At 44.4% G+C, this 17,724-nt stretch overlaps 1 protein-coding gene across 6 annotated transcripts in view; it reads right to left on the minus strand.

Annotated features, from left to right (window-relative positions):
- The window catches only part of MPP7 (MAGUK p55 scaffold protein 7), a 166,724-nt gene that overhangs the window by 121,210 nt on the left and 27,790 nt on the right, over nucleotides 1-17,724 (minus strand). For all 6 annotated transcript variants that reach the window (XM_060192359.1, XM_060192363.1, XM_060192358.1 and 3 more), the window contains one exon: nucleotides 1,788-1,937. In XM_060192359.1, the coding sequence (XP_060048342.1) occupies nucleotides 1,788-1,824 (37 nt within the window). In that variant the 5' untranslated portion in view covers nucleotides 1,825-1,937. The remainder of the gene's footprint in view (nucleotides 1-1,787; nucleotides 1,938-17,724) is intronic.

Below are 17,724 nucleotides of genomic sequence, written 5' to 3' on the forward strand. Positions count from 1 at the left end.
TTTTCCACTATAGAGCTGGCGTCCCGGTTAATGTCTTGAGAAAACAGATTTTTATATGTTAACAATCAAAATCACTACCCTAAGAGAAGTTAATCCCTTAGGGGAAATCACACTGAAAGCAAAGCACTCCTGATCAACAGGGACAAGATAAAAGCTTGCCAAAATATAAGTATGACTAAAACTTGCCAAAATGTAAGTGTGGATATGTTTTCCTTAAAAGGGCAAAAAAGGTGCACGGGGGGATGGGGGGGGGCAGTAGCGTGGTGCGTTAAGCACATATGGCACCAAACACAAGGACTGGCAAAGGATCCCAGTTCGAGCCCCTGGTTTCCCAACTGCAAGGGGGTCACTTCACAAGCAATGAAGCAGGTCTGCAGGTATCTATCTTTCTCTCCCCATCTGTCTTCCCCTCCTCTCTCTTATCTCTCTCTGTCCTGTCCAACAGCAATAACAGCAGCAGCAACAGCAACTATGACAACAATAATAGGGAAAAAAAAATGGCCTCCAGGAGCAGTGGATCCACAGTGCAGGTACTTTACGAGCCACAGTGATAACCCTGGAGACAAAAGAAAAAAAAAAAGCCTAACATAGGGGCTAGGGAGGAGGTTCAGCACTAAAGCAACATGCCTTGTCTGCACGAGGCCCTGGATCCGACCCCCTGCACTGCAGAAAAAACAGACAAAAACACATGGGAAATGGACAGGTGTGGGGCACTCTGGTTCATGTCTCTCTGTCTAGAATGTCAGAGATTGCAAGAAGCAGGGCTCTCAACTGTCTATATCTCCGTCTCATAAAGAAAAACAATGCATGACACAGCCCCACTCATTCTGTTTTAATATTAGGTTGTTGGAAAAGTCATGGCACATTTCTGCATAGAAAAAAAAAAAAGATGTCATGACTTTTCTGACAATACCATATTTGGGGGAGGCTTTTAAAGGGTTATTTCTGGGAAGCCCCAGATCAAGACGTCAAAGGCGCGTGGCCATCCTTCACAACACCTGGAACAGGTCCACAGCAGAGAGTCACACATACGGGGGGGCGAGCTTGTCGTCTCTCAAGGAACTTGCCAGGTGTCACACCAAGTTTTGTAACTAGTTCTAAGGTGAGATGCCCTCTGTTACATCGTTTGAATCCTTTAGTGAGAAATCCCAACTTCAGAACCATTTTTACCTCCAGTGACAGCAAGACGAACAGAAGAATGAGGTAGGCCTGATGTTTCCTAACTTTAAAAAATAAAAAAATAAATAAAAATATACCCATCTACCCATCTATCTATATCTATCTTTCCAGGAAAGAAAGTAGAGCAAAATGCAGAGCTGGGGTTCAATCTGGGGGCCTCATGTATGTGAGTCCTGCACCCTACCTATTGGGTCACCTCCCTGGGCCCCAGAGGTTTAGCTATTCAAGGAAAAAAAAGAAAAGAAACATATATATATGTCTAGAGCAAGTGTAGCAAAGAAAGTTAAGGTCTGTTAAGTCTGAGAGTATATATCGTGGTACTTGCCATGTTTTTCTGTGTGCTTAAAACACTTAATTTTTTCAAGAACTTGAAAATGCATGGTATCAACCCAAAAGGCGAGAGAATGGAGGCAGGGAACTGGGTCCTGTAGCACCTGGACTGGAGGTTGTCAAGGCCAGTGTGGGTGACTGAGCCAAGTGGCATCATGCTCCTCAGGTGGGTCACAGAGCAGCAAGGGTGACCTACTGGTATCTTGCTCAGAACAATGCTGCTTCTTTCTCACTGTGAAAAGAAGATTCAGGTGACACTCCCCCTGGGGTCCACCTACCTGTGTCACCTGCAGAGCCTGTTGACAACGCCGGCATGATGCAGCAGGGCTGGGCTGCCGCCTCCACGCTGGCTCTAAGCTACAGGCAACTCCAGCTGCAAGACCACAGCCAGGTCAGCTACCAGGACTTCTGCCTCAGGGGCACTGTGGCTGCAAAGAAAAGGCGTGCTTTTAGAGAATAATAATGGGATGGGGGGGGGGGGGAAGCAAAAGGAACACTGCTAAATTACAACCTTCTGCAACTACCTCAAACTTCTTTGTCAGAGAGAGCGCAGGTGACATACGAATACTAAGTGTAGTCGTTATTTTTATTTTATTTTCAGGTGCACTGTCCAATTAACATGAACACGTATGCCTGAATCAGGATATCCTTAAAGGACTTTGTGGTTGGTCTGAGAGCTGCTAGTTGGAGAGATGGGGCCTTAAGACATTTCTGCAAGTTTGGTTTCCCCAGGGTTTGCCCAAGTTTGGATTAAAATTCGGGGTTGAAAAAAAGAATAGAAAAGTAGAGGTAAGAAAAGGAGGGGTGGAAGAGAGAAATTTTTCTGTAAATCAGTGCCATTCTAAAATGCCTTCCGTCTGTTATACTTCTTAGCTGATTATTTCTAAATATAGTATAGAGACTTGATAATTGTCAGCAACTTCTCACTAACTGCAGTTTTTACAGTAATTCTTCCTAGTATGCACGCTGCATAGGTTTGTAACTGAAAACTGCAAATACCTTGGAAGAATACCAGAGCTGAAGCAAGATGGAATTAAGAGATTTACAGAAATGTGCAAGTCTAAAATTAAACTTAACAATCCAACTGTATTCAAAAAAGTAAATTATTTTATTAAAAAAAAAAAATCTGGTGTATCGTGGAAAGTATCATTTTTCAAATAGCCATTTTGACTGTTAAAATACACAGTAGTTAGGAACAAGGGCTCCAGAGTTTAGCTGTCTACCTGGACCTGCTACATTTGTAACTTTGGACAAACTGTTAGATGTGGTTACATCTTAATTTCCTTACATGAAGACAGAAAGCCATTCTAAACTGTCTAGTCGTTAAATATACTGAGGCATGGTGGCTGGGACCCAGCAGGCAAACAGGAGATACCTTGTAATGCAGGTGTTGAGATTACATGATGAAACGAAAAGAAAGTGATCAGATTAAATGTTACAATGGGCTGACAGCATGGAGACGAGAAGGCCGTGTGGTTTAAACTAAACGTGTGCAGCTGCTGCCTGATAACGGCAAACGCACTGCATTGACACTGCTGAGAAATCAGAAGTCCCAGGCAATGTGTTGAAGTTCCTCTCTTAATGCATTTTCCCCAGTTCTCTAACAATAAATGCAGTCATTTACAGCATATTTTCACATAGATTAAGAATATATATGATATTATAAACACATGAAAACTGGCTCAGTTCAATACTTAAAAGCCTTTAAACTGCTGATTCATATTACAGAATAGAAAAAAACTAAAGTAATCTGGCCAAATTTCACTTGAAAAACTATGAACTCTAAAAATTGAGGCAAACCTTCTAACTTAGCTTTCAGTTACCAGAGTAAACATCAGTAGGAAAGAAAAGAAAACCCACCATGAAACAGCCCATCTTGGTCTACACTATTGGGTAACAATGTCTTTCCTGAATGTTTAATATCATTACAACGGTTGACATACTTAAAATACACATACAAATCCACATAGAAAAGAATGCTAACTAGAAATCTATGGGCGCTTACTAAAATAAAAAAAAAAAAAGTAAAAAATATAATACAAGCTCAAAATTAAAAACAAGTAAGAAGACAAAGCAAGGCCAATGAAGCTTCATTAACATCCACGTCTAGAGCTATTCCCCAATAATCTTAAACAGCAATTCTACTTCGCTTGTTTTTTTATAAATTTTGTGTTTATTTATTTATTCCCTTTTTGTTGCCCTTGTTGTTATTATTATTATTATTATTGATGTCGTTGTTGGATAGAACAGAGAGAAATGGAGAGAAGAGGGGAAGACAGAGAGAGACAGACACCTGCAGACCTGTTTCACCGCCTGTGAAGTGACTCCCCTGCAGGTGGGGAGCCGGGGCCTCAAACCGGGATCCTTATGCCGGTCCTTGTGCTTTGCGCCACCTGCGCTTAACCCGCTGCGCTACTGCCTGACTCCCTCTACTGTGCTTTTACAAGCCACTCTAGCAATCATATTTAAAGTCCAATGACATATGCAAGTATTAGTTCAAACACAGGGAAAGTCCAAGACAGACCATACATAATTTTTAAAATGTATTCAATTTACAGATTTTTCTTCTGTTGCAAGAGGAGGGGTGTACAGTCTACACACACATTTCTACCAGGTAGGATATACACACACACACACACACACACACACACACACACAAGTACTGTGTGTGTGTGTGGGGGGGGTGTGTGTGTGATTTAAACTCCTTATGCTATGAGAAAAGTTAAATGATGTGGTACAGATCATCTGCCTACAGAAACACAGTCTACATCATACAACCGCCCGCTCTGTTCAGGCCTTAGAGCACGTACAGTACTTGATTTTATAAGCCACGTCAGCCATCCAGTAAGCCAGCTCGTGCTACAGCAAACATTCGCTGATACCAAGACCGCCTCACACTGTGCATGGAAAACATACCACGTCCCTAGATAGATGCCACGTCTGGTCGGCCTTAGCAAGTCCCATTTTTTTATTTCACGGCAAACACTGGAGGTTAAATTTTTCCAAAGTTAGGTTATTGAAGTAGATGCCACAGAGTAATTAGCTTCTCAGAACTTACACAAGTCTATAGATAAATAATAATAATAATAAAAGGTCTGATAAAAGTCCAACCAGAAACATGCTTAATATTCTGTGGAGGAAAGCAGACTTGCAAAGGTTTAACTTTCGAGCAGAGTTAGATTTGTGTGTGTGGTAATCATGTTATTTTCATTGGCCAAGTTTATTGAAAAATGCTTTGGAATTTGTCAAAACCCAGCCATGATATTATTACTGGCTGTTGTATGGAACTGATTTACTACAACACAAAAATACCAGCTGTTAGTTACAGGATGTCCTGAGAGGGGTTACCGAATATTCTTAAATCGAAGTCCAATCCATCTTTCCATAAAAAAAGAGACTCAAACACCAGGGACGGAACGGTGGTATCAAGTGCACCTAACGCCTTTACAATCCCCAACAGAATTATTATGACCTTCCTTTAAAAAGGCTTATTTTTGAAAATTCATTATTTCAGTTGTACCTTGCTTCTATATATCACACTGTATCAGGTTCTTCTGGCATCGATCATGTGGAAACAGAGAAAATATGTGAGTGTCTGGGAACTTACAATGCTCACTCTCTCCCCTCCCTGGGTAGCCACTAAGGCTCCTGGGGCTCTCCTGACATCTAGTGGTCACCCATGGAAGTGCATGTACTGCAAGAACTGCCTTGAGTGCCCAGTGAAATCACCAAATAGAAGACTTTTATTAATGTGCACACATGCTGGGAGGAAGACACCCTCCCCTTACATTCCCTCCAATCTCCTTGCTTCACTGGGGAGCACTGATTTACTTCTGACACCTGTGTCTGAGACCCGAGCCCCTGGTTCAATTCCTGGCACCACCCAGCAGCCAGAGCTGAGTGGTGTTCTGGTCAGTCAGTATTTCTGTCCATCAGACTTCCTCATGAAAATTAAGAATTGTTTCAAAAATAAAAATGATAATTTTATCTCCTGTTAAGTTTATGTGCCTCCCTCATAGTGCTCTGTGAAGAAAGACCCCACATCCGTATGTTCCTACCAACTCAATATCCTTCCAAAAGTTCTTTCCCTGAGGGAAGTGTGTCCTTATGTTTTCTTTACGGGGAGACAGCACTGCCTGCTGAAGAGAGCAGAATTTCAATGAGACAGACCTACACTCCGCCTCCATCTATCTTACCAATACTCTTATTCTTGGTCGTTTAAGGGAATGAGATCAAACGGGAGGTTGTGAGCCAAACATTCAGCCTGAACAGCCAATCAACAGGTGACAGCTCTTAGTAAAAGTCTTAAGCTTCATTCCACTCCTCTCAACATCTGTCTCTTTCAGTGGAGCAAGCTGCTCGGGTCGGGGGTGGAGTAATGAAAGGAATACAGGTGTGGGTGGGAGATGGATAATTCTCCTCCCTGACTCTCGGCTCTACAAGGGCAACTTAAAAAAGCACGAGTCTTTGAGAAACCAAATGGCTGTGTTTGGGGGTGGGGGTGGGGGTGTTACACGCAACAAGTAAGAGAGCACACACCTGCTAGACATTCAACAGGCAGCCGGTACTTAATCCTCACAAAACCCTGTAATACAGACGCCTCTACAGAAGAAGAAACTGAACTTGAAGCAACTTGCCCAAACCCCGCAGCCCAAGTGGACTCAATGGGCAGCATGCAGGAGTCCGGTGGCTGTGCTGAGCACGCTACACGTGGCTGCTGCCTTTGCCCTCTCCTTCAGCCTCTGCGCAGCTTCTCAAGTGGCGGGTTTCATGTTTCTGTGCCTTCCTAGTGGTGCTCTGTGAGGACAGACCCCAAAGAAATAACCTCTGCCACTCCTTCATGTCTTGGGAAGGCTAAGTGATACATTATTTAAAGGACTGGGGCTTTTCCAGAGGCTCACACACTAGCTCCCTCTCCTTTCTCCTGAGAATCTGGAAATAAGTCAATAGAAAGTTCCCGTTTTATATCCACACACTATTCACTCACCTGATACCAAGTTTTCTCTGATTAAACCCAAAATCTCAGGAAGTTACATTCTTAAGTCATCAATCCAGTGATTCCCCAACACTGAAAGACTTAAACCCATCTTCAGAATCATACCTTCTGAAAGTCAAAGACGGCTGTGGAGATAGCTCAAATGTTAAAACACAGGACTTATCTACCTGGCCACCAGAAGTCCCAGGTTCAGTCCTCGGCACCACCATACACTGTACATTACTGAGCCGTGTTCCGGTATCTCTCTCTCTCTCTCTCTCTCTCTCTCTCTCTCTCTCTCTCTCTCTCACACACACACACACACACACACACACACACACACACACACACACCAAACAAATCTTTTTTGTTAAGTCTAAGATATTTCCAAAACCTGTAGTCGCATCCTGCAAAGCAGCCAAGGGTACCATCCCTCCATGTTCTAGACATTTTTAAGAGAGTAAATACCAATGTCAGAAGCTCAAGCAAACAATTCAGACTCAGTAACAAAATAGCCTCAGAGCACCTACAATTCTTAGCAATTTCAAACTGTCATGATGCCTCAAAATAAATCAATCAACAAGGCAAATCTTGGCAAAATTATATGTTAGGGAGAGTTCTGATGGACCAGGGCATGGAGTTACAGAGAGCTACAACACAGTCACTTTGTCTTGTCACTGTGTCTTTCCTCATACCGGTGGGAAGACCTTAAAGGCAGCACTGGGAAGTGGTAGGACGACAGTTTTTGGAAGCGCCTTATTCACTGTGCAAGGAGCTTTAGAAAGGTAGCCACACCTGGGAAGCTTTAACCTAACAGCAAAGACAGGTGATCTCAATGAACCAATGGGAAGCTGGCCCAGGTGTGACACAGGGACTTCAGAGAAGGAAAAAAACACATGAACAGGGAGTCGGGCTGTAGCGCAGCGGGTTAAGCGCAGGTGGCGCAAAGCACAAGGACCAGCATAAGGATCCTGGTTCGAACCCCGGCTCCCCACCTGCAGGGGAGTGGCTTCACAGGCGGTGAAGCAGGTCTGCAGGTGTCTATCTTTCTCTCCTCCTCTCTGTCTTCCCCTCCTCTCTCCATTTCGCTCTGTCCTATCCAACAACGACAACAATAATAACTACAACAATAAAACAACAAGGGCAACAAAAGGAAATAAATAAATAAAATAAATATTAAAAAAAAAAACACACATGAACAGGCCATGCTCTTTGTGGCCCTAGGGTGTGCTGTCTGCACAACTTCTCCCTCACATCTTTTTAATAAAGAAGTTTAAATCTTGTATACCTAATCATGGAGACTCTCATAATTCTTTCTGAGAAGGCGCCATGGCCTAACACTCTGAGGCGTAAACTGGTGGTCCCGGGACTTTCCACAGACCTAACCCGTTTCCCCCTCAACAACTCCCTACTCACACTGTTCACACACACACACACACACAAACACACACACAGAGAATAAAAGCACTTCCTAGAGAGCTATCACATTAACTCATGAGAGAGCACAGTGGGAAGGCACCATGATGATCTTGCCCAGGCTGGGAAAACATCAGGTGAGGCACCCCTGCAATAAGGAATCTTCAAAAACAAATGCGAACAGGAAGTGATGTCAGCAGGAACAACAGTGATGTCAGCAGGCCAGTGCATGACCTTCCATCCTAGGCACAAACTGATTTCACTATGCTAGAAGGAGCAAACTGGCTTTGTGAAAACGCCAGATGCCAGATAAGTTGCCGCAGCACTGAGGTGAAGCAGAAGCCGAGACACCGGCTAAAGGTCACTGCACTTGGCCTGACTTCAGCACCTCCTCCCTGGGGCAGCGAGGCAGAACTAGAGAACAGGTCACTCCTGGCCTCACCCAAGGGAAGGAACAATCCAGAAGAGAGGCTTGAACTTTGGTGACTTGGCAAGTCAGGGGCTGCACTGGTTAACTGGGTTCTGTCTTGCCTGGCTTAGGCTGTCAGTCAGAAAGTGACATCATTTTATGCCAGGAGGGAACCCGCAGAAAAGGAAGTCGAGCCCCAAGCATATTGTAGCATCGGAGAGGCTGCAGTGTCACAGACAGGTGACAGGGAGGGGGAGGGACCACTGAGGAAATAGTGAGTCTTGCACAAGCTCAGCATTGGAAAGATAACTCACTCACAGTAGGACACAAAGCTTTCCCCCTGCAGGTGGGCAGGGGCTCAAACCAGGTCCTTGTGCACTGTTACACATGCACTCAACTAGGTGTGACACCACCCAGCCCCCACTCTCTGTCTGTCTCTATCTTTAAAAAAAGTCTTTTGTGACATCAGTAACATGAAGGAAACAGAGACGCAAAGTAGAGCTACTACATGCAGTGCGAGTTACCTGCTGAAAACAGACTGCTGAAGTCTTGGGATTTTTTTTTTTTATGGAATCTCCATGGTAACCAAAATAGAAGATACAGAAGATGCACAAAAGGTAATGAGAAGGGAATTGAAGTATGTCACTGCAAAAAATAAGTCACTAAAACACACAAAAAGTAGTAAGAGGAGGAATGGGCTAAAAGGTTATAAAGGAGGCAGAGGGGGGAGTTGGGCTGTAGCGCAGCAGGTTAAGTGCAGGTGGCGCAAAGCACAAGGACCGGCATAAGGATCCCGGTTCGAACCCCGGCTCCCCACCTGCAGGGGAGTTGCTTCACAGGCGGTGAAGCAGGTCTGCAGGTGTCTATCTTTCTCTCCTCCTCTCTGTCTTCCCCTCCTCTCTCCATTTCTCTCTGTCCTATCCAACAATGACAACAACAATAATAATAACTACAACAATAAAACAACAAGGACAACAAAATAAAAAAATAAAATAAATTAAATTTAAAAATTTTTAAAAATAGAGGAGGCAGAGAACAATTAAGAAATGAACATATTTATCAGTAATTACTTTAAATGTAAATAGATAAAACTATCTAATTAAAAAAAAAACATACGGAGTTAAATGCATTAAAAATAACAAGGAGGACTGGGCAGTAGTACACCAGGTTAAGTGCTCATAGTACAAAGCACAAAGACCCACGCAAGGATCTCAGTTCGATCCCCCACTCCCCACCTGCAGGGGGGTCACTTCACAAGTGGTGAAGCAGGTCTGCCGGTGTCTGTCTTTCTCTCCCCCTCTCTATCTTCCCCTCCTCCCTCAATTTCTCTCTGTTCTATCCAATTTAAAAAAAAAAAAAATTGGAAAAAATGGCTTCCAGGAGCAGTGGATTTGTAATGCCAGAACCGAGCCCAGAAGTAACCCTGGAGGCAAAAAAAAAAAAAAAAAAAAATCGCATGTCATCCACAAGAAACTTACTTTATATCTCAAAAAACACATAGGCAGGCAGAAAAGGCCAAAAATGCCAAACGGTAACCCAAAGAGAGGAGACACCACACTAATCATCAACAAAATAGACTTTCAGTCAGAAACCTGTAACAAAAATCAAAGAAAAGCATTATGTAATGGGAACATATGGCAAATGGAAAACATATCTGTTGGTATACATGAGACCCCTTCTGTTTCATTTGGTTTAAATCCCCCCTGCTTAACACTATTTTATTTACATAACCACTGTTAACAAGTTCCACCCTCCCTCCAGGGCATTTGTGGTTCAGTGATAGGATTCTTGCCTAATCTGCCCCCTCTTTGTCACACTCTGATTTTCACCAGTCACTTTTCTCTCCACCCTCTCTATGTCACATCCTGTTTCCACCCTACTTGGGAAGTATATATAAAGACAGCATTGTGAGTTTTAGAGTACTTTACCTTGAGTTTAGCTTAGCTCGTCTTAGATTGTGCTGCGTCCTGCATGAATAAAGAGATACTGCCTACAGCTCAACTATGAGTCCCTGGTCGTCTGTTACCTGCCCGTGAAGCCAGCCTGGCGAAAACAACCTAACCCATCGAAAACAACATATATCCCACTACCAGAACTATCAAATGCTGAGAGAAGAAGTAGACAGAAGCACAGTAGTAACAGACTTCAACACTCCTTTCAGCACCGGAGAACAACCAGACAGGAGATCAAGGGGGAAACAGCACTTGAACAGTCAGTCCTCTCAGCGACAGCAGAACACACCGTTTTCTCAAGTTCGCGTGGAACATTTTCCAGGACAGACCACATGTTAGGCCACAACACAAGTCTAAACAAATTTAAGAAGACTGAACTCATGCCAAGTATCTTTTCTGACCTCAGAAGAATGAAAGCAGCAATCAATAGCAGAAGGGAAAATGAGAGATACACAAGCACATGGAAATTAAACCGCACTCTCAGCCACCACACAGTCCGAAGAAGAAAGTGAAAGAGAAATTAGAAAATATCTCGTGGCCAGGCTGGGGAGATGGCATAATGGTTCTGCAAAAGACCTTCATGCCTAAGACTCTGAGGTCCCAGGTTCAGTCCCCAGCATCACCATCAGCCAGAGCTGAGCGGTGCTCTGGTGTCTACCGGTCTATACCCATCTATCTGTCTCTGTTTCTTCCATTATATTACAATACTTTTTAACAAAGTAAAGGTCTGGGCCATCAAGCTAGCTCACCTGGGAGGGTGCTTACACAGGAAAAGCTACTCAGAATCATTAACCCACTGACAAAAATGCAAACCAACATCAGGATAAGACAGCACCTGGGCCCATTATGAAGGTTGTTATTGTCTTCAAGTACTTCAGTACTTGGAACTAGCTCCCTTTCTATTAGTTGCTGGAGTCTATTGACCAAAACTTGGTTTAAGTTTTTAACCAGCACATCACAGCTTTGGAAGGGTGATTTTCATTTCCATGACAAAAAACATGGATGGGAAAGGGAAAACATTAACATTTTCAAAGTTCCTTGTGAAGATGGTACAAAAATGAACTCGTGAGGGAAAGTACCGAGCAAGTCAGTGTTCATAAGCCAAGGGAAATGTTCACGCAACCAACACTTAGTGAAAACCACACAAAGTCTTTCATGGGTCTCAGAGACTCAAAGGTCTGAAAGGCAACACACTCTATAAAGATACCCACTAATGTGCCCTGGAGCTCCACTTCCCCACTAGGGAAAGAGAGAGACAGGCTGGGAGTATGGATCAACCTGTCAATGCCCATGTTCAGCATGGAAGCAATGACAGAAGCCAGATCTTCCACCTTCTGCAGCCCACAATGACCTTGGGTCCATACTCCCAAAGGGATAAAGAATAAGAAAGCTATCAGGGGAGGGAATGGATACAGAGTTCTGGTGGTGGGAATTGTGTGAAGTTGTACCCCTCTTATCCTATGGTTTAGTCAATGTTTCCTTTTTATAAATAAAAAATTAAATAAAAAAAGATACACTCTGGCAAGAAGAACCTCACTTTACATCTAATTTATGCAAAAAAGTTTATGGCAAGAGGAGGAATCACACACACACACACACACACACACGCAATGCAGTGCAATGCAAGGACAGACAAAAACTTAAGAGACCATATGGCAGCCAGCTGTAAGTCACTTCCTATTCAAACATTCTTGAGAGAAGACAAGCGCACACAAGAAATGGCGAATGACGCAAACTCTGTGCGTGTCGACCAAGCCAGTGTGGCTCAAGTTTCACAGGTCTTTCCCTGAAGGGCATCTTAATAAAGTCCCTTGGCCTCCCCCCTCTCAAAATTCTGTGTTTTTTAATTTTTAAAAAATCTGTATTTATTGGCTAGAGACAGCCAGACATCAAGAGGGAAGTGGAAGATAGAGAAAAAGAGAGACAGAGAGACTCACCTGCAGCCCTGCTTCACCACTCACAAAGCTTTCCCCCAGAAGGTGGGGACCGGGGGCTCAACCTGGGTCCTTGTGCACTGCAACATGTGTGTTCAACCAGCCCAGCTTCCCCTCTCAAAAGTCTATACACAAAACACACACACACCCTCCCATCCTCACTTAATGTTTCTCATCAGTTCTGGTTGCAACTTTGTGCCTTCTGAAGCTTTCCTTTCTCTCTCCATTTTCTGTCTTCCCACTAGAGGTAAGTCACCAGAGGGCAATGGCGTTTGTGTCACGTGTCACTAAGTTCCTCCTCTCTTAGAGCAAGGTGTGCCACAGTGAGCGGTCTTGTCTTTGCTGAATGGCTGGCAGAATGAGTCAGCACCGGCGCACCTATCAATTTTCGTATGATGTTATACAAGACAGCTTATGCCTCTGCCCACCCACTCCCTTACTCTTCTGCCGCCAAAGAGTCACAAGGCTGACTGATCATAGTGGAAAATGTTTATAGGCCAAAGCCAGAGGAAGTAGATTTTCTAGTTAAAAATATCAGCATCTGTGTGCCCCATACCCTTGGGCATTTCGGCTTCCTGCTCTCCTCCGCCACCACCCACGCTAATCTCCATCACACATGGGTTGGATCATACTTGTGTTCCTTGCACACCTGCTGTCTACTACTCACTTCCGCTGACCTGGACCTTCTGCTGGGTAAAGGGCCTGGCTCGCCTCTCCCGAGGGGGAGAGCTACCCACTGCCTCTGGAATCACTCTCCTCACCTCCCAGGGAGAAAGGCCTTGACTACACAGATATAGCCAAGAACACTGCGCGTCTTCAAAACTTCTGGTGAAAGTACTTTCCTCACTTTATGCTTCTATATAAAGTTCACTGTCATCTGCCACACAGCCATGCCCTAAATGCCTCAACAGGAGAGGAGGAAAACCACCAGGGAGCTGCAATACTAAACCAAGTGGCCTTTCTTCTTGGGTGGAATAGAACCCAGCATCTTTATATGTATTTTATTTATTGCTTTTTGGATAGAGACAAAGAAATTGAGAGGCGAGGGGGAGACAGAGAAGGAGAGAGAAAAAGAGATACCTGCAGCCCTGTTTCACTGCTCATGAAGCTTCCCCCCTACAGGTAGAAACCAGGGGTTTGAACCTTGGTCCTTGTGCACTCAACTGTGCACAACCCCCAGAATCCAGTATCTTTACTCCACAAATCCTCATTTTTTCTGCTCCTGTTTCCCCAATCCTCACCTCACTGGCACAATGGGAGCTAACTGCCACTTCCTCAAAAGCAGGCGGGACAGACAGAAAGCACACAGAGAAAGACATTGCCAGTTCAACTGCATCCTTCCATCTACGGTGGGCAGATGGGTATTTGATACACTCTTCTGTACATTAGAAATTTAGGAGGAATCTAAGGGGGGAGGTAAGCATTCCCATCTCCCCCAGACTCTCCCACCTTGGGGCTCTGTGCCACTTTTGGGTCCCAACTGATTCACTTGGCAAATGTACTGACCCTCAAACCAATCTGTCTCTACCTCCTAGTCCTCTTACATGGAATTAATTGTATTACTGCCCTAAATAAACCATCTGATGACTCAATGGCACTTTTTTTTTCTCTTTTTTTTTTATATTTATTTATTCCCTTTTGTTGCCCTTGTTGTTTTATTGTTGCAGTTATTACTGTTATTGTTATTGATATCATCATTGTTGGATAGGACAGAGAAAAATGGAGAGAGGAGGGGAAAACAGAGGGGAGAGAAAGACAGACACCTGCAGACCTGCTTCACCACTTGTGAAGTGACTCCCCTGCAGGTGGGGAGCTCCGGGCTCGAACCGGGATCCTTCCGCCGATCCTTGCGCTTTGCACCACCTGCGTTTAACTCGTTCCGCTACCGCCCGACTCCCTATGGCACTTTCAAAATAAAAATTTCAATTCCTTCAGCGGCACGGGTGATAACTGAACAGATTAATCCACTGGTCACCCAGTCTAAATTTACTATGAAGCTACACACAGACCTGTGAATGCACCATATTCTTTCAGAGCTCAGTGTACGTTCTCACTCTACTGCCTCTGTCGGCTTCCAAGTCTGACTTTCACCGTGTTTCTGGTCCCACACTGCCTGACAGGGAGCATTCTAGGCCAAGAGAACAGGAGCTAGAGAACACAAGTCACACGTTTACACGGTCTCTTAAATGCAGAGATCTGGCAACTCCTATCAAATACAGCAGAGGGCGCCATAATTTCATTTTTTTATCAAAAACAAAGTTGGGTTAACAAAGGCAATTATCACATCGGATGAAGTTAAATATATCCCAAAAAACACATTTTTAATAAAAAAGGAATGTGGAAATTATTATCTGATATCAAATTCACTTAAATAATTTTTAGTTTAAAAATGAAACCGCGGGGGGTCTGGCGGTGGTGCAGTGGGTTAACAATGGCAATCATAATACCCACAATGAGGCTACAACAACAAGGGCAACAAATGGGGGGAAAATGGCCTCCAGGAGCGGTGGATTCATGGTGCAGGCACTGAGCCCAGCAATAACCTTGGAGGAAAAAAATGAAACCGCAGGGAGTCGGTCAGTAGTGGAGCGGATTAAGCGCACATGACGCGAAGTGCAAAGGACCTGTGTAAGGATCCTGGTTCGAGCCCCTGGCTCCCAACCTGCAGGGTCGCGCCCCTGGCTCCCCACTTGCAGGGAAGTCGCTTCACAGGTGGTGAAGCAGGTCTGCAGGTGTCTGTCTTTCCCCGTCTTTCCCTCCTCTCTCCATTTCTCTCTGTCCTATCCAACAATGACAACAACAATAATAATAACTAAAACAATACAACAACAAGGGCAACAAAAGGGAATTAATAAATAAAATGAAACCTGGAGAACTGGGCAGCAGCGCAGCTGGTTAAGCGCACCTGGTGCAAAGCGCAAGGACAGACATAAAGATCCCAGTTGGAGGCCCCAGGTCCCCACCTGCAGGGGAGTCGCTTCACAGGTGGTGAAGCAGGTCTGCAGGTGTCTGTCTTTCTCTCCCCCTTCTCTCTCCATTTCTCTCTCTGTCCTATCCAACAATGACGATGACAACAAAAAAAAAAAGGGCAACAAAAGGGAAAATAAATAAATATATATAAAAGAAAATTTTTTTAAAAAATGAAACCACATGATTAACACACCAAAATTCTAATTGTAATTGAATATACCAACTGAACCAACAATGCAAATTGTAGGGATGTCTCCTAAGAATCAGACAAGCTTACAATCAATTGAAATCAGCAAGAAGAAAATAAAGTCCCTGCTTCGATCGCCAGCATATTCAGGGCAAGAACCACTTCACTCACAGCACAGAACTGACTCTGACAATGACGTCTGGTCATCAGGTATCTGAGCCAATAAGATAACTTTTCCAATCTGCTTCATTTTGGGGTCTTTTGAGGTATATTTTTCTAAGCTAGTTGCTAGTCCAGCCTCAACTGTCGTGACTATTCCGAAAAGTCACTGCAACTGACACCAAGCTGATCTCATTCTAGACAGGACATTATATCTCAAACTCTTCTTGTACTTTCAAAAATTCATCCCCACCTTTTGCTATTTAACTTAAGATAGTGCTAGGAGTTACCAGTTCTCAAACTCTTATGATTTGGGGCTATACCAGGCAACACTGCACTGTAAACACACGGTTGTGTTCCTATCCCTGAGCAGTGAATAACTACGGAGAGGAAAGCAGACTCGCCCAGCAAAGTAAAAGGCTGCCATCTGGAAGCTGGGACATTACTGTAACCAATGTCCAGTGTGGGAGGAATCACCTAGAGCCATGCGGTGTCTGCTTCCAAGTACTAATTTTGCAAGAAGGCAAGTCCAGCCAGAAAAAGCAGTACTGAATCACCCTGGGTTAGTCATCCGATCTTGTTTAATATCAAGGATTCCTAGATGTCCGATACCTTAAATAGCAAATAAAGAGAGAGGCTAGAGACAGTTCCTCTCAACCTACCCAGAAGATTATCCTGAGTGGAAATAGTAAGTACCAGGCATAGCATCGTGAAACTTACTGATCTCAAAGGGAACCCCGGGGCAGGTTGTACCTAACTGAGTAGTTGTGCTACTGACATTCTAAAACAGGTCTCAGAGTCACAGCCACTGGGACTGGCTGAGAGGGAAAAGACGAGATGCAACTTGCTATCTTACTCATCTACAGGGAAGAGTTGGAGACAAACCAAGGTGGCCTGCCCTAACACAAACAACTTAATTACGACCTGAGGGAGAGCTGTCGGCTTTATGTAATAAGGAGTCCTGCGTAACCGCACTGTGGATTTGAAAGCGATTTGATAACAGTGGTCAGGTGGGTGGAGAAGGCTAGAGTAAGTGAAGGGGGACAGGAGGCAGGATTCTCCCAGGACCCTCGTGACCAAATAATAAGCAAAGACTTGTCATAAAATGGAAACGTGGAATGACTGAATCATCAGTCATCTTCTCCCTTTTATTCTCTTACTTCTTCTTTGCCTCATTCAGACACGGAGCAAAAGCACTTTGGAAGAAGAAGAAAAGCACAGAAAGAGAAGCAGGAACTCACTCTTTCTTAACAAAATGCTGATCGCTGAGCACAATGGACGAGAGCACTCAGATATGCAGGAATAAAGGGATTAAGCAAGGGATACTTATTAGCAAGGAAGACTTAGAAGCTATGGAAGAAAGAGAAGAGTGGGGAAGAAAGAGACAGTATCACCTTCAAGTGCAAAGTGAATATTTCACTCAGTCTAGTCAAATCTCACTTTAATTAATATACAGTAATCTTTGGAGTTCATGAGAAATGTTCCAAGTATGACGATGGTGGGACATGCCTGCTGCATGGTCCTAGCTCTGACATGACAACTGTGACTAATTCATATCAGGAGGATAACTAGAAGAAACAGGGACAAGGGACGCCTGAGGGCAGGTGGCTCCCAGGATGGGAAGAGGCGAGAGGAGGCAGGGGAGAGGAGCTCAGAGGAACCAAGGGCAAACGCTGCCACCCTGGAACACAGTTGACAGTCAGTCCCCCCAGGATGCCTTCCGGGACTACTGTCTCTGCCAACTGAGACGCCCACGAGCCTCCCAGTTTCCGGCTGCCTTTAAAAGAAAAGCCTACGACTTAGAAGGATGCCAGCATTAGGCAAATACACCAGGGAGAAGTGTTCTACTCCAAGAATATTCACCTCAGACACAATTCACATGGGCATGGAAACAAAGGAGGAGGGGGATGGGAAGGAAGGAGGGAAGGAAGGGGGGAGGGAGGGAGGGAAGGAAGAGGGGAGAGAGGGAGGGAAGGAGGCAGGTAGGCAAAGAGGCAGGCTGGCTAAAACATCACTCTTAACCAAAGAGTATTAATAATAATTGACCTAAATGACCATCAATCTAGCAATGGTTTAAAAGTAATGAGGGAGTCAGGAGGTAGTGCAGCAGGTTAAGCGCACGCAGTGCAAAGTGCAAGGACCAGAGTGAGGATCCCAGATCCAGCCCCCAGCTCCCCACCTACAGGAACTTCTTTTACAGCGGCATGTGCGCA

This window comes from Erinaceus europaeus, chromosome 6, assembly GCF_950295315.1.
Source record: "Erinaceus europaeus chromosome 6, mEriEur2.1, whole genome shotgun sequence".
NCBI lineage: Eukaryota > Metazoa > Chordata > Mammalia > Eulipotyphla > Erinaceidae > Erinaceus > Erinaceus europaeus.